Raw genomic sequence first — 22,201 nt, forward strand, 5'->3', positions numbered from 1 at the left:
TTTTACTCTCTGTGGTGCCTGAGCTACAGTTTGTTCCCTGACTCTTACCAGTGTCTCTTCACTCTCCCCAGCAATTGGCAGGATGTGTCCTTGTGTGTGTCTGTATGCGCATGTAGTACAGTCTCCCAGGCATAATGGGAGGGGCAGAAATGGGCTTCTGTAAGCTTGTGAACAGGGCGGAGGTGCAATTTGAGCAGCTGCATGGATGTACTGAACAAGACAGAAAGCATCAGAAAGAGATTAATCTTATTGAGAAAAGTGTGAGTACGCTGTGAGACATGAAGACACGTACACATTCTCTTTCCCACACACACAATTGTAGGAAATCGAATTTCTGCCATTTGCACTTCACATGCGGATACTGATACTGGCAGAGACAGAATGTCCTGAAGTACTCTAACTTCACCTTAAGAAACCTTTTATACAGGACCATATGCCAGGGGAGCACACACCACACACACAAAGATTTTTATAGCCGCGACAGTTTATGTTGTGAATACAAAAAGGCTGCTGGTGTAAGAAAAACTGACTTTGCCCCGACCTACTTCACAACACAAGTAACCCTGTGACCACTGTGTTCATAGTACCACAGTGATATTTACATTATTTGTCTCCTCATTGATTAAAGATTGATGGCTGAAATTATTTTAAACAATAGAATTTTGGAAATGCATTGAATGTGTTGTTTTACAAACTGATGATTTTTAACATTAAATGTAATGATTATATTGTTAGCAGCCAGTTACTTTATGTTAGCATAAAGACTAAAGCCAGGATGAACCTAGCATGTAGGCAATCAATTCAGTGTAGCATTGTTTTGGTATTTTCTGACACATTGTACTTGAGTATATTTGATCCAAAAGTCCAGAAAATTTGGAAAGTGTGGAAAATGTGCACCAGTGAAGTCATATTAAATAAGCTGTTTCCTAAGTCTTTAGGAGGTGGCTTACATGATGTCAGGCTAACATTTGGAGGCTGCATTCTGAAGTGGAGCATTTTGGCCATTAGTGTTAATGTCTGGTTAACGGGAAGACAGGGCAAGCACAGAGCATCATTCTTGTTACCGTTCTTCAATAGAGATTATAATATACAATTCCCTTTCCTTCCAATTAAAAAGCCATATGATAATCAATGACCATTACATTCACATTTTATTGACAATAATCTAAATTATCTCTCTGAGCACGGTTTCTGCCATCTGTACCACTCTATAGTTAATTTGAACACCCAGTTTGCTGACAAAGCTTCTCCTGTTGTTCTCCTCTCCAATGCAGTTCCACACTGATGAACATTCATCAGTGTGGAACTGCAGAATATGTAAATTACACAAGTAGCCCAAACAGTCACAGTGTAGCATCATACACCTTACTCACACTGAGGTAACAGGATTACTATTGCTGTAATGCTACTATTGCAAGTTAAACTGAATAATGCGTAGCATGTAAGCTGTGCATGACCTAACACATAATTTCAACATTATATATGTTTAAACAATTACTTTTGAAAACCTTTTTTTTTTACAAACTACCAAACAGATACCTCAGATCTCAAAAACTGCAGTGTTATGAAAACTTTATTTATATGCAATAAATGCAGTGTGAGGGTGGTAAAGCCCATAGGGAACCTAAACTTAATGAAACTAAGTGGGAGCAGTTTAGTCAAACTTAGCATTTCCAGTAGATGAGCACCTGCACAATCCCTGATGTGCACCAGCAGTTGTGGTGAAAGTTGTTCACAGGGGAGAAAAACCCTGACACAGCTTTAAAGGATTAAGGAAGTGGAGCAGAATATCTGAAGACACACAATTAGTAGTGCGGTAACTCTAGCAATGTGGCCTCTAAAACCTAATTTGTCGTGTGTACTTTCTTCTGCAAAGAGTTGGAGTGAAGTCAGACTGGGAGGTGGATTGGGCAGATTGTGGTGGAAGGATGGCAGTTCAAAAGAGATTGTGAGGTGATGAAGGGCAAGAAGTGGAAACTTAAATGTAATTAATTAATTAGTATTACTAAAGTTAGACAAATAAGTTTAATAACACATTATTAATCATTACCAGTTACATTTTTAGTGGAGGATGAGGGAGTTTTAAATACTTTTTAATTCAACCAAATATAGAAATAATATTGTTATAAGCAATGCAGTTAAACTCAACCAGCCTTTTGTCCCCCTGAGAGTGGAGGCAGTTGAAAAATCCATCCATCGGGCCATTTTCTTCTGCTTGTGCAACTGGCCCAGAGCCTATCCCAGCTCAGAGCCACTGAGTAAGCCGTGGAAAACAGCTCATGATTATCATGCATTTTATTGAAAATGAGAAAAACACTGATATTGCAAGGTTGACATTTAAACCTAACATCAATACAAAAAAAGCTCATACAAAACATCCAAACAAAAAAATCTCCAAATGCTCAAACAAAAGGAAAGATAAAGTATGCCGAGCACAAAATGCAATTATTCATCTTTATTAAAGTTGTTTTGGCTAAAATGTTATTCAACAGTTCTGATCAGGATACATTCATATGTAAACATTGGTATGAGGCAAGACATTGGAAAACCTACCCAGTCATTACACTGTGGATCATTCAACAACAAAAAGCAGGACTTGGAGGTAGTCCCTGTCTATGCTGGTTCAAACACATTTAACTTGCAATCAGAAAGTAGTTTGATAAACCGTTCATCTCATCACGGTCAAAGACATAAACATGATAAAGGAGTAGCATTAGGGTGCATTACATCCTGGTCCCTCAGAGAATAATAGCAACATATATTGGCTTTGAAATGCAAAAACAAAAAGACGTCTACCTCCTTCTCGCCATCTTCCTTACATTGGACTCTCTAGTATCTAGGATTATAATGATTGTTTGAGCCAGGGCACTTGTGACAAAATGCATTTGGAAGAGGAAAATCCTATTCTGGGAGCTACATTTCAGTTCACAATTTTCATTAACACATCGGGTTTATCTTTGATAAACTGTCTTCAAATGACATCAGCACAGGAAAAGGGGCATGGATGTAAGTTTTAAACGTAACTACTTTATAATATAACACTGGTACATAACAATATAGGCACCCAGTTCTTTTCCCAAAAATAGGCACGGTGGCCGTTTCTCATGGAAAATCATTACTGAGGCTACCTTAGGCATTGCTATTGCAAACAGGACAAAAATATATAATTTGTAGGGGTGCAACAATACATCGTTATTGAACCGTTCGATACAGTGCTTTCGGTTTGGTACGCATATGTATCGAACAATACAAAATTTTTTATTTAATGTATCAACTTTTCTTCTGATGATGCTGTCTGTGTTGAGCGCTCAGTGGATCTGGGTTCGACTACTCCGCCTAGGCTGCACTGTTGAGTGCAGATCCACTGAGCGCAGCGCAAGCTAGCAAGACAGAAGCTAATCTCGTTGCAACATGGCAACTGCCTCAACGCTACCCGAAATTAAACCTCCCCCACCTTCATTCAGATCTGGCCTTTGAAACTATTTTGGTTTTCAAGTGAAGCATGACCCTGATGGTAAGTGCGTCATGGACAAAAGTAAAACAGTTTGTCGGCTGTGCCACGCAATGCTCAATTGGTAGGAAGTAGTGTGTTAGCGCAGTTAGCTAGTTAATGTGTTGACGCCGTCAAGCCCCATGCATGGGGCGATATGCGGTAACTTGTTAATGAAGATTTGCCGCGTTATGGCGTTAATGTCATTTTAACGAGATTAACAGCACTAGTGGGAACACAACGAATATGACTGCACATTTACTCCGACATCATCCTAGTGCAAAGACAAGTGGGAGCAGACAAAAACAACAAGCACGCATGCTACAAACTTTACCAGAGTCATTTAGACAGCCGTTAGCACATGATTCTCCTTATGGGGACCTGATATGTTTAATATGCTGCTGAGAATATAGCCCAGAAGAAGCGTATAGTATAGCTTTTATTTTGGAAAGAGCCATTTCTCTGTAATAAACTCTCTTTTCCAAAGATGAGTGATTTCTCGATCAGATAGATTTTTTTTATTATTATTTTGTTGTTTCAGCAACATTACATTTAAAAACTGTACTTTTGAGTTAAAATATATATTTATAATTTTAATAAATGATAAATTAAAAAGTCATGAAAATTTCTTTGTGTCCAAAAAATATTGAGTATCGAACCGAACCGAACCGTGAATTTTGTGTATCGTTGCACCCCTAATAATTTGATAAATAACTCTTAGGCAGGACAGAAGAACACTTTCAAACATGGCTCCTTGACACTATTGCACCTTTTCAGTTTGGGTTTCCATGTTGGCTCTAAGTCTGTCAAGCTTTTGTGTCACTTGCAAAGAATGCAAGGTAAAAGGTTGGTCTGCTTTTGCTCATTTCAAGCCAAAACAGTAGAATAATTAAAAGGGAATTTGGTAGGTTTAGGTTTAACATCACATCTGCCCTTTTTCTCAAATGTTTTCAAGGATAATGGGTAATGATAATGAGCTGCAACACAAAAACACAGATGGGTTACTGTATATGATGTCAAAGCTTCTTCGTTAGCCTAGCAGTTAATAGTGTAATACTGTCATATAATAGAGCTGTCATCTCAAGAGATTCCCTTTGACAGTGTTGGAATTTTAGAGTCCTAACATAATTTAGTTTGACTGACAGAGCAGAGAGACTTTTCCATATAAAAGACATTGCTCTGGGTCCTCATCTTATCTGAGAAAAACTTCTAACCTCACACCAGGGTCTGCTCTGGGGTGTCTGATATCTCCAATAGATTGCATTCTGGATTATTCCACTGTGGAATGTCAGTTGTAGGAATTAGAGCTCTGCTGTAGCCCTGGGTCTTGTTCTGACACTTCTGCATGGTTTGAAGATCCAACAGGTTCAGTGGACAGTAATTCAGGCCTGGAGGATGAAAGTGTGCGTGAAGAAGCTTCTGCTTCAGTTTGTAACACAGCTGCCCTCTGCTGAGCCCCTGGGCTGATCTTCTGGTCAGCCAGAGGACTGGTCAAGCCCAGGTTGGACAGGGCATCCAGAGTACCATCTGGATCTACCATCATGTCAATTACTGTCAGTTTGGAGCAGAGAAAAACAGTCCCACTTAATACATCATAAGACTTCCCGTGGTGTAGACTGCAGTAACACTGCAGAATACAATACAACAATACAATATTTCACGCTTTTCTTCCAAAAACTAAAGAGAAGCATAGGTAGAGCCATACCCATCAGTTGTCTTTCCACCCTCTTCAAGTCTTGAATGATGGTTGAAATTTCCTGTTAAGAGAATGTGATAAAAAAATGAAAGCTGGTCTCAGGCCTGATTAAGTAAGTGAAGGCTCTTACAGCAAATAAATCAACTCGATTAATCTTTTCATTGCCTCGGGAAAAAGTTTGGAGCCGAGCCCTTTACACTCAGTAATGCTTTACGAGCCCTTTAACTTGTGTCGTGGACACACATATCTCTTTTCAGAGGTTCACATGAGGCCAGACAGTGTTACAGTCAGAATTTATGATCCTGCGCTGGAGAGAGGTAAAAGTGTGTAGAGGTAAAGTTGTAAGTCTTTTTTTTTTTCTCCAAACAGTCTAATCACATTTGGTGCCTAAATACTGAAATTAATTTGAAGTTAATCTAAAGGGTGTATGACATTGTTGATTTCATTCTCCAAACAGCTATAGCACTGTGAGCACTCACTATGATTGCTTGGAATAAGTAATCAGAAAATGGTAAGGAATGACTGGATTTAAAATAGTGTTCAATTAATTCAAGCCAAGAAAAGGCTAAAAGATTACTTCTATAAATGTGTACTTATGGAATATACTGTGACTGTGGACTTCTTTTTTAAAATTTGGTTGAATTAAACTGTGCCAAAATAACCCCAATAAGGAAAGATGAGTTTGCGGTTGGTTATCTATCGGCTCACATTCCAGAAGCTTCAATACATTAAATGTAGAGTCTCCATAAAATAAAGACAGAATCGGATCACAATCTTGTTACACACTGTATCTGTTTTTCTCCATTGCAATCCATCCTTTTAAAATATTTCACGGTGAACAAGCGCTGTACTGACTGATGGACCACAATGCTAGAATAATATTGTAATTTCTACACCAGTGCTGCCTATTTGGCTATAAATATCACAGTCCTGTCTGTTTCACAAGCCTTCAGCAGATTCATCACCTTGTTTGAGCTCTTGAGCAGTAAGGAGTCATGCTCTGCTTGCAGTTTGGTCTCAATCTCATCCCATTTTCGTTCTTTATCCTTGAAGAGGATCCTGCAAAGCCAGGTTGTTACAAAAATAGGATAAAAGTGAAATACATAAAACATGTTTAATATAGATTAAGTGACTGCTTAAATAGTTTCATTCAGATGCCATCAGCACATTGTAGCATTGAAAAAAATCTGCCTTTGAATTGTCATTCTAATGAGAAAAATATGTAACTGGGTGGCGGAGTAAGCCTGTGTGATGTGTCATTCAAACTGTGTCACCTACTATTTCCAACAAAAAACACAGACAAGAATCTGTACACACACAGACAATATTTGTATCATGCAATCCCTCTTTGGTGTGTGCATTGGATATATAAATAACCACAAAAACACGTGGAAATCAATTTTTGTACTTGCCTGATTTTGCAGGTTGTTCTGTCAACAGATTGGCGTATCCTGGTTGACAGCTGAGTCACAGAAGCTAGCAGCAAATGGTCTGGGACCGCCTGAAAGACAGTAAAAAAATATCATCTGAATCTACCAGTTATAAATTAGTGGCAAAAAGTGATTAATTTACACGGTAAAATGTAAACAACCTGTACTATTGCAACATTTAGTTAATTTAAGTACATCATTTTTTTCATTAGCTTTACCACTGCTTTTAGGTTTAGATTGGCCTATTTTTTTTATTAGTCCTTTATTTATCCAGGTAAAAAATCTCATTGAGATCAAAAATCTCATTTCCAAGAGAGACCTGGCATCATGGCAACAAAAGTCACATAACAATTAAGGGATGACTGTAACTAGCATGTATCGAGCTCCCTCTAGTGACAAACAGTGGCACAGACTGACATGAACGTCTTGCTATTTTTGCTCTTAACATAACTCTAAACTTGCTGTGTATGCTGGTTCGCATACGTTCACTTTCTAATGGAGAGAAGCACATCAAATTCAAAATCTACATTAGCAGTATGGTACATAGCAGGCCATATATTGAGGAGAACATTATATTTAAAATTGAAGCAAGGCCTTACATCATCTCTATTCCATGTCTGTCGCCGAATGGACCGGGAGCTCTGTCCGCTAGACCTACGAGATCGAAGCTCCACAGACTGCCCATTGGTTCCCAGAATGCTATTATGCTGTGTGGAGGAGCCGCCGAGGTCCAAACTGTCATCAAACACACGCTCCTCCAACTGAAACGGAAATAAAATATATTGAAAATTGATATTCTTTCCTCAGATCCTATTTTTTTGTCCATATTATGTAATCAGACTTCATTAAGAATCTGTATTCTATTAGCATTAGGATTGCTATGAATGTTATTGAATAAACTGAATCCTTATATTTTGTATGGCATAATTAGTTTAAGATGCAACAACTATACCAGAGCTCCAGGGTCGGTCGCTGCAGGGCTCACTGAGTCAATCTCTCCTGCCACATCATGAATCTCTCTGGCTAGCATGGCCAGGTCTTTTGCAAGATCTTGACTTATCCTGTGGAGCAAACATAAGTATGATGTTATTTTGTTGTGTTATTTTGTGATATTTATTTAAAACAAAATAACAGCTGTAAAATAAGATCCAATAAAAAGAACTGCAACCCTAAGCTAAAAAAAAGAAGCAATAAAGAGGCACATGCCCTAAAGCAGGAAAAATGTGTTAGAATACTGCTATCTGACTCATTCATCCACTCATATACACAAGAGTACTTCTCACCTACGTACCTGGCTATTTCCTCGCTGTGTGCTGTCCAATCTCTCATATACTCATCCTGTTCCCTAGAGTGCTGCTTCACGGTAGCTAGGCCTGCAGGATTTGGGGTTGCTGGAGCTGAACCTCCAAGCTGGGCTACTCGAGTAGACGGGAATAGCCGTGTGTGCCCCTGCTTGGATATGTGACGATTTGAGCCATACTCATCCTCTGAGGTGGAAGCATACTCCACGGGTACACGGCGCCACCGAGTTCCAGCTGAGGAAAGAATGGCAGTGAAGCTTAGATGAAGCTTAAGATGCCAGATGAATTCTTCTTTAAGTAGATAATTGCAGGTAACTGTACAATCTTTTGGCAGTCAAAGCATAATTAGGAACATTTAAAGAAAAAATGTGTACACACTTACATGCAGGTGTGGCATGTGATGAGGTTCCTTTACTCTTGTCAGGTAGCTTGGAGGCACTGTTAGCTCTTGCTCTGGGTCCAGGCATTGAAGTCATATTGGACCCTCTCAATCCTTGCCTGATGCCATAATCACCTGCACCGCGGGCCCCCAGACCTCTACTCCTTGTCACAGTGGCCTCTGAGTCACTCTGGGCAGACGGGGAGCCCACTCTTGGCCTCCTTGGCTGTGCCAGAGCTTCTATTCTGGACATGCCTCTTTTTGCCATCCCTGTCTTGGATGTGGAACTAGCAGTGGAGGCCTCAGAGGCCACAGACATCCGGTCTAGGTCAGCAGGTTCAGTGTCTGAGGAATCCCCCAGCCGGGCTCGCCGCAACAGTGATGCCCTGGTAGGCCTGGGCTTGGGGACACTGGTGGCTTTACTGGCGGAAGCAGAGGCAGGAGCTTGACTGATCTTAGCCCGGCTAGACTTAGTGCTGGCTCCAACTGTTGTGCTCCCTGTCTGACCTCTAGCATGTGAGTTTTTGGAGTCTTTCGTGGAGGTGGGCTGTGAGTCTGATAAGAGAGAATTGGAGTTGACATCATCATCAGTGAGATCCAGGGAAGTCCAAGGACGGTTTGGCTGTGAAGGACCAGAAGTTCTATTCTTGACCCTCTTGTCCTGGGTCTCCCTACCACCAGCAGGACCCTTGCCAGATGAGCACACTACAGTTTTTTCTTTCTGCTGTCCTGCTAGAGTTCGGCGTTTCTGAACTACTTTCCTTGCTCCATCAGCTTGGCTTACTGTACTTGTCGTGTCAACATCTGACTCTGGTGACATGGATCCTTCAATGGACTGACTTGGGGGATCGCCTTGGTCTGACACAGTGGTTTCTAGAAAGGCTGCTACAGCCTCTGAGTCTTTCTGCAGTGTGGCGCTATCGATGCCAGGCTCTCTAGATTGAGTTTTGCCTGTGAGACCATCAATACGTGGTATGAGCTCTATAGGGACATTGGAACTTGGTTTCTCCACAGTGAAGCTCTCCTGTCTCAACAGGGGTTTCCCACTACTTTCCCTGGCTTTCTCCTCTTCTTTTTTCCTCCTCCGTACTTCCTCCATTCTTTTTTCCCCGCTGGTCATGGGACGAGGTGGGAGCTTTGTCAACACACCTGACTGACTTGACCTCCCACCACCACTATCCTGCGACTTGGCTGGTGACGAACGACTAGGGCTGCCACTGTGACTGCCCACACCTCCTGTGCACTGGCCGGGTCGAGTCTTTCCTCTGCCCACCTTTTCCTCCTGGTTTTCTTTCTCCTGTAGCTCAGTGTCCTGTTTCTCCCCCATATCTGCACGTAGACCTGAGCCTGGGGTCCTCCTTCCTAGGCTGAGATCCTCACCAGGCAGCTGGGGTAGGGTTCTCCTCTTGCGCTCTGTGTACCCAGTAGAGGCAAAGGAGGCTGAGTGGCTGGATTCACTTATATCAGCTGAAAAGAAAGAAAATATTTGATCAGAATGTGCATTAAACATACATAGTGGATTATATACTGGTAGAATCAGTGCACTGTTAGAGGTGTTTGCCAGAATTTTAATTTAATAGTTGGCTATAATAAAGATCCTTAATAGAAAGTCCCAATAAAAATTTGTTCAATTATTTTTGCAACTTGAAGCAACAAGAAGCTAAAACATAAAATTCAGATACAGTGGAACCCCGACTTACGAAATTAATTCGTTCCCGAGGGTCTTTCGTAAGTCAAAAACTTTCGTAAGTCAAAGCACCCATCGCGCCTTTTGAGTGAACGGTAGGCTATAGGCTAATTGCTAACTGCAACAACAATACGTCGTTCAAGTGGAACAGCGAAGCGCAAGTACGAAAGCCAAGGGGGTTGTCACATGATACGGAAGGCATTGTGTATATTCTGGGATCAGCCAATCAGAGCCAGTGGATTTCGTTACGCGGGCATTTTGCCGTAACACCGGCAGAAATATTGCCTTTACGTGCCTTCGTAACTTGAATTTTTTGTTAAATGGGGTATTCGTAAGTCGGGGTTCCACTGTAGTTAGTCAGAAAGGTTATTTTCTTTAAAAAACAAAAAAGCTGCAATTTCAGACCTTTGACTGACTTTGTCTTCCACTTGTAAAATATTGCGATACTTCAATATTTTAACATGAAACCTGTGGCTTCACTGTGGTCACGTGACTCTATTGTGCCAAATGCAAATAATTACAGTCTGCTGTATGTTAGTGAAATAATCAGGAATTAATCTTCCTCTTGGATATGAAAAGTTGCTTGCCTAATGCCTATTTGGTGAAATGTGACCAGCGGCCTGGCAGCTATGTTAGCTAACCTGAAGAAGGCGTCATACTCTTTCTGACACATGACATTTTAGCTTCTGTGCATTTAAGGAGACCACCTAAGCTAACTTTCTTCTGAGTGGCTGCTGTGTGCCTAAGATGGCCACTCTATTTGTTGTCCACAGTCTGAAGAGTAGAAACTACATAAAGAGAGTGATAAGTTGTCATTGGTTGGCTATATTGCACAAACCAATTAAGAAGAAGGCCTGCAAGCATTCATATCCTTGACAAATTAATTTAACTTTTATCTCATCTGGATTACTCTTTGCATTGTAATTATCCACCACTGTAACAGTATACCATAGCTATTACAGAAAAATGACAAGCCTAATGTGACAGACTGCTGTATAACTGAATTATGAGTAAATTTGTGACACCTGTCTACTTATGCTGCTTTTACAACGTGTTTATCATTTAACCCCAGTGTGTGATTGGACCCTGTGGACTTTGTTTAGCAAACGTTTACATACTGAAGCATGAACAAAATACTGAAATTAATTTAATAGATATTAAAGGAATCCTTTTTTGAGATTTAGTAAACCTAAACTTAATACCTCTGTCCTCCGTGACCAAGATGTGGCTTTCGCCTCCTGACCCTTCAGGGTCAGTCCTAATATGACTGGCAGCTAGAGTAGCCCACTGTGACACCCAGCGTGGACCACCCACCATCAACTCTTCAGACAAGACCTAAACAAGCAAACGTGGAAATAAAACAAAAACATGTCAATAACTGGAAACAGATGTTGCTTTAGTCAGTCAGAAGACAGCTTATTGAATATAACTTAGAAGAACGCTGTTACACCTCTGTCTCCATGCGTCCGGGTTTTCCTCGGTCTCCAGTGCCAGACCTTTGGGAGGCGAGTCTTTCTCTCTGGTCAGCACTCCCCACCCTGGACCCAGACTCCTGGTCCACACCAAACACCTAACATATACACAAGTAAGAAAACATATTATGATCAGGAGATTAGATGATAAACTATAAAAAAGAGTTATAACTTTAACGTTTTTACCTTGTCAATCAGTTTCCTAGCCTCTTCTTCTTCATGATCTCCATTCTCCAGCTCGATGGTATAAGTCCCTCTATCACTATAATCATCTCCATGATGATAGCACTCGTCGCGCCCGCTCTGTTGATGGGGTGCTGAGCCACGTCTCCTCTCTGCTACTTTGGATGTTGAAGGTTTACGACGACGTGCAGGACTGTCTTCCTCTGCAAAGAGACCCTCTGGTACGTTTGCACGACCCTCTCTGATCTTCATCCCCGTGCTTCCCCAGAGTCCCCATGAGCGCTCTTCTAGCGCTGCAGCCCTGCGCTGTTCACCCAGTGCATTTTCTGAATCACTCTGAGTGCCATCCTCATGTTTACTTCCTGGATAGTGAGGTAATAGATCAAAATGTTGCATAAGAGTGATAAAGTAAGTATCGCGTGTAATACTGTACACTATACTAAACTCTATATCATATAAACACACCTTTAAGACTCCGCAGTTGTACAGGCACATCGCTTTTCACGCTTTCTCCATCATCCTCTGCAACCGTTTCTTTCAGAGCCAATGGTAACTCATTCTGAGCAAGCCAGTCAGCAACTTTGACTTCTGCTGCGACCATGGCTGTCTGAAGAGGACTCAGCTCCTCCCCAACAGCCCTTTTAGGGCGTGGCCTGGTCTCTGGTCCTACCTTCGCAACCCTGTCTTTGACAGTTACTTTGCCTGAGGCCCCAGGATCAAACTCAATGGTGAAGGAGGCGTGGCCATGGGCAGGCTCTGCTGCAGCAGAAGCACCACCCTCTTGCTCTCTTGAGATGGATTCACTGCTGACTTTACTTCCTGAGGGATCCTTTGCATCCTTTGTTGGGATCTCGAAGTAGCTAGGCTCCTGATTAGAGGCTGTTTGCAGGGTACACTTTGGGATCTCCTCACTTTTCTTAGATTCTGGCACAATTAATACAAAGATATTTGTCTGGCACCATAAAGTTTACAGAATATTTGTAATATTTCCAAAAAAGTAAACTGATAATGAGCAATAATTGTTGGTACCTGCTTCAACTTTTTCTCGTTTCCGGTCTGAACTCTTGTCCTCTGACTTTCCTGGATGCTGGTCTTCAGTGTCTCCATCTCCCCACCAGGCAGGCTGGCCATACAGGGGGGTGCCCCTGTGCAGCACTGTGACATCCCCTGCCAAAACAGTACATTTCTTTATATATAGGAATGCACATATGTATTAATTGAGGCTTAGAGACCCTAAATAGGCTTCAGGTAAAGGTCATTGTAATGCAACATCCCCAATATTACTGCATATAATTTGCCATCTATATTTAGGCCCTTGATTCAGTTAAATTCTATTTATATAGTGTCAAATCACAACAGTTTCCCAAGGTGCTTTTTATTGTAAGGTAACAACCCTGCAACCCTCTGTGATCATTGACTTTAGTTGTTTTTCATGGTCTTTCAGGCCTTGGGGTGTTGCTGGGTGGACCACTGCATTCCTTTGTTTTCAGAATGCACCAGATTGTTTATTTTGACACCGTAAGATTTTGTGTCTACATCTCTTTGGATCATACTAAGAGTTCCAGAAAATGGATACCAAATGCAAGTTCAACATTTGGAATTAGCTGTCTTTTATCTGTCTAATTTGTCATTAAATAATAACAGAAAAGACTTCATCTGAACCTGTGAAAACAGGGAAATATATTTCACACATCTCGACTGTCTGATTTTGAATCCTCTGTGGCATTATACAGAAGCTAAATTACCAAACGTCTGCCACTGTCCTAGAGTACGGCTGCTATAGTTTGTAGTCCTAAAATCTATTTAAGAACTACCTCTAAAAATTCTTTCATTATCAGTTTATGTATCTGGGAATATTTTATCGATTCAAGGTATTAGATTTACTATATTATATGTGTCCAGTGTCCTTTAACTTTCAATGCTCAGACTTACCTGTTGCCTTGTCCTCTGACCTGTTGGCCTCACTTGGCTTGGCAGTGGCTCCCTCACACACATGTGCAGCTGCTGCCTCAGGTGGTTTGACTTGAGATTTGGATGATTCTGCCTCTGGGAGTTTCTTCTGGTTCAACTGAAGTTGGCTGCTAAACTTTTCATGCTGACAAATTAGACAACAGAAACAAGGGGAATTAACCAAAGACAAAGGTTACACAATACTGTCAAAATAATTACGATGCATATCTTGTCTAGATTTTTTCTTGCTTTTTAATCTTCCAGATAGCAGTATGGCATACTGATCGTATGCCATACTGTTCGCATATATTTTGAATGATAATGTGCTATGTTCCTCTAGCTCATGAATAAGAAATCTGCATTATTTTTTTTTCTGCAGCTACCTGGGCAGTTTTTGTTGATGAAACAGCAAATTCATCAATCTTGAAAAGTCATTTTGCCCACTTCAGCAGAACTCTTTGATCTATTCTCTACAATATTGCTCCTAACTGATGAAAAAGTACAAGATCTTTGCACCTATCCTGTTTCAAACACAACTATTTACACCGTCTTCAAACATATGAATATTGTTCTTCTGTGTAGCGTGTCATCTAACCTTGAGGGCCTCCTCAGGAATATGCATCTCTCCTCGAACCACAGTAAACAGGTTGGTATGTGAGACAAGTTAAGGTAAAAGATGACGAGCCCTTTGCAGGGATGAGAAACCTGCACTGATAGCCTTATCTATTATGCAGTAGGCAGAGTGCAATGAGAATTCACAGGCTATTCAAGAACCGATAAAGTTACAGTGCACCCCATGTTCACTGACCTTGTACTGCGTGCTACTGGGTTTGACAGATAACACAAGAACACATTCAAAGGATATCATATCCAAACCTCAATTTGTCATCAATTTTCAGCGTGACATAGATTTGCTCCTGTATTCTGACATCGTTGACAAATGTCTGGGAACAAACAAAGAAACAATGTGGTTAGGAACAACATATGAGGACTTTGTACAAAAGTGAGATTATTTAAAGTCTCCTGAAATCTCAGTACTGCTTGCATAACAATGATGCTGTCCATAACACACGAACCAAGTGCCAATTTTGTACCAGACCTTTAGTCACAATCCTAACCAGATTTAACACAAAAAAAGCTTATTTCATGTTGAATTTAAGCAGGGAAACATCTGTACACACATAAAAATGTTTGTACTCTGCCATTTTTTTCATCCATCTGTCTTAAAGCTCTTACCCAAATTAGGATCATGGGTGTGACCCTGAACATAGACAGACAAACACACACACACCCACGGTCAATTTAGAATCACTAATTAGGATAAAATTTATGTCTTTGGGTTATGGGAAGAAACCAGAGCACTTGGAGGAAACCCACAGATTCACAGGAAGCACAAGAAGAACATGCAAGCTCCACAAAGAAAGGCCCCAGCCGACTAAGAGGTTTGAACCAGGAGCAGTGAAGTGACAGCGCTAACCGCTGCACCATCAAGCTGCCTGTCATAAGCTATGTATAATATTTGCACTACCGAAAATGACGTCTTTCAGTTTATTTAGGGTTGGAAAATAATTTAAATCCAAAGAAAAAAAACAAATTATGTTAGAACAGGTTCACGACTACTTTTGTAAGCAGTAAATTGCTGAAGCAGTTAAGGGGCAATCTGGCAATTTAGTACTCAAAGTAATGCATTTCCTTGAATACTGAGGGCTTAAGAGAAACTAATAAAAATTTGTAAAAACGGAAGCAGTAGAAGATGAGAAAGCCACGGCCCGAAAAAGAATAAATAAGAATAAATAAGGTATACTTTCAGGGAAATGTTTGATATTTAATTTTGGGACACACTGATGTAGATTTTATTGCATTAAAAAACATTAGGCAGGGGTTGCTTTAAGACACATACACATAAATTAAAAAAAATTCACTCACCCCATTTAAGCTGCCCAGGTCCTTAACTTTGTGTTCATCCGTATTTGGCTCATAGTTGATGACAGCATGCTGTTTGTCCACACTACGGGACTAAACCATACAAGATCCAGTCAATCACTATAATCCTCACTAATCTCAGTGCTTCAGATAAAAATCCAGTCAGAGTAAGAATGACAGCTCAGATCATATATCGGGTGGATTCACAGTACAGTACCTGCAGCATAAGCTCACAGTCATCCCTCCCTACAAAGATCATCTCTCGGGGGAGACGATGGCGTGTCCCCCCACCGCTCACCAGGAACCAGGAAGTCAGACTCATCTCTGCCTGACAAGTTCACATGTGCCCCTTAATGCATCCTGCTGAAAACAAGAACAGTGTTAGACTGCAGTTTATAGCTATAAATCTATTAATGAGACCATTAAATATTTATCCTTCGATCAATGAAAAAAATATACTCTTATACTGTAAACGGGAGTGGGTGAGGCATGCTGTTTCATATAATTACATAAAACAAAAATTATTTCAGCATTTGTGCGTGTGCTTGTGTGTCATATGCACAGTAGCTATTTCGGTTATCACCCGAGGACATTGGCAAGCTTATCAGTCCATGTAGTGCAGCTAACAACAAGAAATTTAAAAAAAATGTAAGTTCCAAAAATAAAGAGACAGCTTACAGTATTTCAGGCATTCTTCTAAACTCCCAAAGTGAGTCGCTCAGCAGGATTGTTCTGTCATCAGCTTCACAACGCACTCCACTGAAAAAGCAGGAAGAATAGTTAGATACTGTGCAAAAAGAGGGTGCATGTGAGGGTGACAGGGAGATGGGGCTTAGAAAGAAAGAGATAATAAAACATGTAATATGACAGCTAATTCAATCAGATCCAGAAACTCTGACCCAAACAGAAGACAGGCATATACACCGACCACAGGAAGTCAATGAAACAGAGAAAATACAGACATAAATAGAAAATCCACTTCTCTGCTCCCCATGATTCTCTCATATGATTTCCAGGCAGTTGTCAGGATTCTCATGCACACAAAACAGCACAACAGCGCTTTTCACTGACACAAACACCCCGTCCCCTCTCTGCATTATTAGTAGGCAGACCTGCTGACTCATGCTCCGAGAGAGTCATAGGTGAATTAGTAAGATTTAATTACGCACACGTTGTCATATGTGAGGCTCCTTTTTGTACATCAGCTCAAGCCCAATGGGACTTGACAGCCCCCAACCTCCCAATAGAGAACTACGTGGTCCATCCTTTCAGTAGGCTGGCTCCTAGTGGCCCAGATTTTCTCTTTAGACGCTTGATCACACACACGGCTTCACCCACTCTGATATGAATCTCCTCTGCAAATGACCACACATCAACTGAGGCTGCAAGCGGCAGCAGCTGATGAGTTAGAGTCGGCCAATGACTGAGCCTGAAAATTAGCTCGGTTAGGCCATGTCTCAGTCCAGCGTTCATCGTGGAGCCATATAAGAATGATAGCAAAGACCAGCGAATAATAAGCAAAAAGTATCATCTAATTTCATCCCAATATCGCGCAGATTGTAGGATAAACACAAGACTGGCCACAATGAGTCTAACATTTATTAGCGACATGTCATCTGAAGCGTGCATTAATCTGTCACGTTCAGTACATCCCTTTACGCACACCTTTTAAGCCAAACACAGGCTAATTTAGACAGATATCTGTTATCACGTGCTTTAAAGCCAACCAAATCATGTTTAGGATGCTGCCTGCTGATATCCCACGATCGACCATTATGGGCGACGTATAGGTCTGTCGCACAAACAGCGAAGCTCATTTCACTGTCTTCATCCTTATATCAGAGGAAGCAACCAAAGGCATCAGCGCAGGCCTGTTAGGGAAATAAAAGAATGGCAAAAATGTCTCTCACCAGGTGCTCTATGGGCAAACAGCATCCGATGAGTAGAAGGTTATGAACAGCGATGCTGCTGCTGCTCCTGCAACCCCTCTGCCCAGCCTAGGTCCTTCAACACTGCTGTGTCTTGGCCTCAAGGTGGCGCAATGCGCTCATGTAGGAAAAGATGAGGTTATGTAATATAGACAGCGAACCATGAGTTGCCCATATTAGGTGGATGATGGATCATTTATTTTGGGCAGTGACTCGATAATTAAATTGAGTTGGCATATAAATTACAGTCGTAAGACTGGAAACGCTGAAAGTATAATAATAGGAAATTAAATGCATGCATTGTATATAAATGATACGATTTGATTATATTTGCATTGAAACTTTTTAAAATTACAATGTAGCTGCTATGTTAGTATTTCAATGTTTTAGATTAAGCGCTAGAGTGAGTAATCTACTGGTTTCCAGCTCCGTATAATTATGTTAGGACACAGCTTATGATAGTCTATTAAAGGTCAGTCTTGTGTTGAACCACTAGATGGAGCCAAAGTACTGTGCTGTGATTTCGATGCCGACGTAAATTCAATTGTTGAGCCTGATTAGGAAGCTAGTATATAATCAACAAAATAAAAGCAAACCATTTCTAAAAGTATGGGTGCTGTTAAGGTCCTCCGGCTTTATTTGCGTTAAGTTAGAGAAGGGGATTTTATGCGATTCTAATAAACTTTATTCATCATGAAACCAAAATAAATGAAAAAATAATTGCCCAGCATCTTTTCGGCTGTTCTGTAACTGCATAACGACATACGAAGGTCAGGTGAGAGAGTATAGGGTATGAATTACTAGCTTTGTTTAAAAGCAAGCGCACTTGACTGTACACGTTAATCCAATCTGATCACTGGAAAACTTTGAAAAAATTAAAATCCCACATTGGCTTCAGCCATAATGAATGGGCCCAATATTTAAATGCAACAGCTGAATGAATGAAGCTGAGACTTAAGTTTTATCGGTGAGTTATAAAATTCCATTAGGTCTGGAATGCATAATATTACTTTTGTTGTTGTTGTTGTTGTTGTTGTTAAGTATTTCAGAATGCTTTACTGAAATGTTGCTTACCTGTAACATAAATTAGACCTTTGGAGTGGATAAGAGTTAAATCCACGTTTCTCTTCAGTTTTGGAATACAGGCTCAGGTGCATTACACAAGCTGACAGATTACAAATTGTTTTGTAAATCAAAGCACGTTACACTATAACTCTAATTTCTTTTTTCCCTTTCTTTATCTTTTACACGTCCACCATCGAAACAAAACGCGTACATTATCTAAATATATTCTTATATTTAAGTATATTATATAAAACTATTTATGAATCTCATTTCACATTATTTTAATTGCAGGTAGTTAACTTTAGGTTTCCCTGTATACAAGGCAAAAGCCCAGAAAGAATGGCCGGTCTATCACCACTTCTCAAGAAAGCAAACAAATTAAACAAATTCAGCAACAACAACAAAAAACAGAGTTTAGTTCATCCTGTCGGAGAATAACATTTCAATTAGTTTAGCTCAAGAAGGCCGACTGAAATAAAAACACTTTATTCAGTGTTAATGACATTTCCAGTCTGCACTGTAAATTTGCATAAAGACTGCATATTCATAGTGGCTTGAAACCCCCCCCCCAACAACAACAACTAATAAACACGAGTAGTGCAAGAGCTGGGTTTATCCACCACTACATCCTTGTTACATACGCTCTTTGGTTCACGCGCTTTTTACTGCTTTCCTTGTAAAACAGTGTCTCTCTTTCTCTCCCTCGCTCTCCCTCTTAGCCCAGCCCCCTTGATCCCCTTCGTCCATTGGTGTCTTCGGGGTCTCCCTTTTTTCTCTTCTCTTCCATAGGTAGTCCATAATGAGTGTCCATTGGCTTTTATTATGACTTGTCCCCCTCCCACTGGCCGCCTTCGCCCTGCCCATGTTTTGTATGTCTCAGTTCGTCCAGCGCCTGACGTTCAAGTTCGCAGAACGTCACGTCCGCACTTGAACTTGCAGCGCAGGGGGCTTCACTATACCCCCATCACTCTCTCTTTGCAAAAAAGTCATGAAGAGCTCCGCACAGCCCGCACCGCACTACTCCTCACCCTCTGTATGATCAGCAGCTCATTGCTTTTTTTCCCCCTTGTTGGCTGTCAGACGCATCAATGAAGATATTTCATTTGGAGTTTACCTTGTAGGAAAGGATTTCCCAATGTGAACTCAGCTGAAAATCCGTCACTAAACCAACATGTCTCGCCGCAAGCAGGGCAAACCCCAGCACTTGAGCAAACGGGAGTTTTCGCGTAAGTGGAGATACATTGCATTTCGACTTAATTTCATTGGTTTTTCCTCTCGGTGACCCATCTTTTTCTGTATACGGCAACTTTCTTTTAATACTTAGGATACGTCCACCGCGGTCCTGACTAAAATGACAAATCGCAAACATATCCAAGACTACAGGTTATCTTTATAATCATCACGAGGTCTTCTATAGGAAGTTTTGGAGCAGCGTGACAGGGAAGCTCAACTTGTGTTGGTTAACGCGTTGTATAACACAGCCTTCAAGGTTTCTTTCGCCATTAAAGGGCATGCATGAGCTTTATGGCCAGAGACCTTTGCCTATATGAAGGCGGCACAGAGTTACAACTGCTACCATTCACTTAAGTTTCCATGTGCACCTTTTGAAGCCACAGCACTACTACAGTGCAGGTCCTTTTTAACTGTAAAAATGCATTTACAAAGGTCCTAGTTGGTTTGGACACGGGGAAGTGGTGTTTACACACACACACAGACACACACACACACACACTTGTCCGAAGCGCAAAGACCTCGTGTGCGTTACCTACAAGGAATGCAGTTTCTTTGCAACAATTTTTTCACCGCTGGCGTTTAAACACGGCATATCCAATCCATTTGTATCCATAAATTGCATAAATACGCAGAAATCTCCGTGCGCGACACTGTTTTGAGATGAAGGAAGAGAAAAGAAGGACAGTCGTTTTACGCGCGTGTATGGTAAAACTGCAGGGCATTGATTTTGATTGAATGTCACATTCTTTGCACAGTTTAGACCAATTGTTGTTTGCCGAAGAATTATTTTGCTTCATTCGTCGGTTAAGAGCTTTATCAGTATATTGCTTTATCAATGCACTCTTCGCGCGTCAGTAAATGCGGAGACGTCTCCAGACTAGGTAGGCTGTTTAAGTGTAAGTTAGAGTTCAAAATTAACAACCTGTGCTTTTCTTTTATCTTTATTCTCGTATATATTTCTGCATGCTCTTCTTATTGCCGCTGAAACAAATTATGCTCTGGCAACATTTATTCTATGATTTGTTGGAAAGCTGTCAGATGGGTTGCCAGTGGGGGGCGCAATTTGATTGTAGTCCTACAGGCCACTCGTGAACTTGAACTTGATCCACTTTATCCTGTCCTGCTTGACCAAGCTCATGCACAGGATCGGTTCAGCAGCAGTAGGTTATTACATATTTTATGTTCTCTTGAATGTATTCATATTTTTTCTAAAGGTACACTAAAGGTACAATATTCCCCACATTCAAAGAGGATCCAGAAATAAAGTGTTTACAAAGAAACAGTTACAGACCTTAAATTATGAAGAAAAAATGACCAAAGAGTATGCTTTTGTTTAATGACATGAAGATTTTGCTTTTGACCAGTATAATTCTGTTATTGGTTATGACCCAAATCTGTTTAATTTACTTTGGAATATTAATTGTTTTTTTTTAAAATTATTGCAAAATAAATAAGACTGCATGAAAACACTGCAAAATTCTGTTCTAGTGCTACCTGTCAGCTTTCGTGTTGCAAAAAAGGCACCATTAGAAATTTAAATAGGCACTTCCTTTTAATTTTTGCATTTATTTTAAAATGAAAATAATCCCTTTGGTGTTTTCAACGAGGGACTGTAGAATACAATGAATGATCTGCCGGTATTACAGGGAGTCATAATACTCTAAAACAGTAAAAAAAGACCTAATGATTTTTCTGATAGTGGAAGAGACCTGCTGCTGTAACCCAGTGGGAAACCTTCGCCTAAACTACTTTAAATTCTAGCACAGTGTGATATCAGAAAAAAAAAACACATTATATTTTAGCTTTCAAAGTTATTCACATCACTCTTGCTTGACATCAGAATGAGATTATTTGGTTTGAAGAAAATCTTTCCACCTAAACCAATCTCATACACCTTGTATGTGTCCATGGCATAAGCTGGTTAAGATAAGTAAAATAGGGGTGAATTCCCTCATCTTTAATGCAACTCAACATACAAGTAACAGGGCCTATCTTGCATAGTCCCTCACCACCTTCTCATCTGACCTGATATAGAATTAAAGCTTGAACCGGCGGCAAGAATTCATCACATCTTATCTCAACATCCCAGTCGGGGCGCCAAGTGTCGTTTACCATGTGGCTAGATGACTTCTTTTAAAATGCTCTCTCTGCTCACTCTCTCTCTCTCTCTCTTTCTCTCGCTCTACTTCAGGGACCTACTCCACATCCAACCCCTCAATGTCTAACCTTGGTTCACGAGATCCCAGCACTTTTAACGAAATGGGGTCCAATCATCTTGAACTCAAATTAGAATCTATTTTTTGATTCTCAGAGGTGTTAGGTTCATTAAAAAAGCGAGATTGGCAGCACAATAAAGAGGGTCAAGCAACTTAATCGTTTGACTGCTGCCTGCGAGCTGAACATGTCAGTCCTTATCGAAGCTGTCTGTGTGCTCTTTCTTCCTTTCTGCCTTCTTTCTTTCCTA

General features: G+C 40.7%; 2 protein-coding genes across 4 annotated transcripts in view; one reads left to right on the plus strand and one right to left on the minus strand.

The window, feature by feature from the left end:
- Positions 1-4,153: 4,153 nt before the first annotated feature.
- Positions 4,154-17,538, minus strand: cep170ab (centrosomal protein 170Ab). Of its 3 annotated transcripts, none has more exons than XM_005735786.1 (20): positions 17,422-17,538; positions 16,190-16,270; positions 15,729-15,871; positions 15,515-15,604; positions 14,454-14,532; positions 14,184-14,242; positions 13,571-13,733; positions 12,668-12,805; positions 12,104-12,562; positions 11,642-12,000; positions 11,434-11,553; positions 11,186-11,318; positions 8,300-9,763; positions 7,908-8,151; positions 7,569-7,677; positions 7,216-7,377; positions 6,599-6,687; positions 6,152-6,245; positions 5,196-5,247; positions 4,154-5,041 (listed from the first exon to the last, which is right to left on the minus strand). In XM_005735786.1, exons 3-20 carry the CDS (start codon positions 15,831-15,833, stop codon positions 4,779-4,781), a joined length of 4,182 nt encoding a protein of 1,393 aa, XP_005735843.1. In that variant the 5' UTR covers positions 15,834-15,871; positions 16,190-16,270; positions 17,422-17,538; the 3' UTR covers positions 4,154-4,778. The 3 variants fall into 3 exon arrangements, with proteins under 3 accessions (XP_005735843.1, XP_005735844.1, XP_013766975.1); XM_005735787.1 differs by having other exon boundaries at positions 15,729-15,874; XM_013911521.1 differs by lacking the exons at positions 4,154-5,041; positions 5,196-5,247; positions 6,152-6,245; positions 6,599-6,687; positions 7,216-7,377 and having other exon boundaries at positions 7,615-7,677; positions 7,900-8,151.
- Positions 17,539-19,431: 1,893 nt separating this feature from the next.
- Positions 19,432-22,201, plus strand: part of LOC102194342 (B-cell lymphoma/leukemia 11A-like) — a 31,704-nt gene continuing 28,934 nt past the window's right edge. Inside the window, exon 1 of the mRNA XM_005735788.1 lies at positions 19,432-19,730. Within this exon, the coding sequence (XP_005735845.1) occupies positions 19,676-19,730 (55 nt within the window). The 5' untranslated portion in view covers positions 19,432-19,675. The remainder of the gene's footprint in view (positions 19,731-22,201) is intronic.

The sequence above is a fragment of the Pundamilia nyererei genome, unplaced genomic scaffold (assembly GCF_000239375.1).
Source record: "Pundamilia nyererei isolate P.nyererei 1_Seehausen unplaced genomic scaffold, PunNye1.0 scaffold00065, whole genome shotgun sequence".
Lineage (NCBI taxonomy): Eukaryota > Metazoa > Chordata > Actinopteri > Cichliformes > Cichlidae > Pundamilia > Pundamilia nyererei.

What these genes read in the sequence shown, in the direction of transcription:
- cep170ab (XM_005735786.1), bottom strand. Translation starts at nt 15,833, where the DNA reads ATGAGTCTGACTTCCTGGTTCCTGGTGAGCGGTGGGGGGACACGCCAT. An exon ending in ACGAGAAAAAGTTGAAGCAG is followed by an intron (nt 12,563 to 12,667) that starts GTACCAACAATT and finishes TAATTGTGCCAG; the next exon opens with AATCTAAGAAAAGTGAGGAG. An exon ending in AGAACAACCTGCAAAATCAG is followed by an intron (nt 6,246 to 6,598) that starts GCAAGTACAAAA and finishes CTGGCTTTGCAG; the next exon opens with GATCCTCTTCAAGGATAAAG.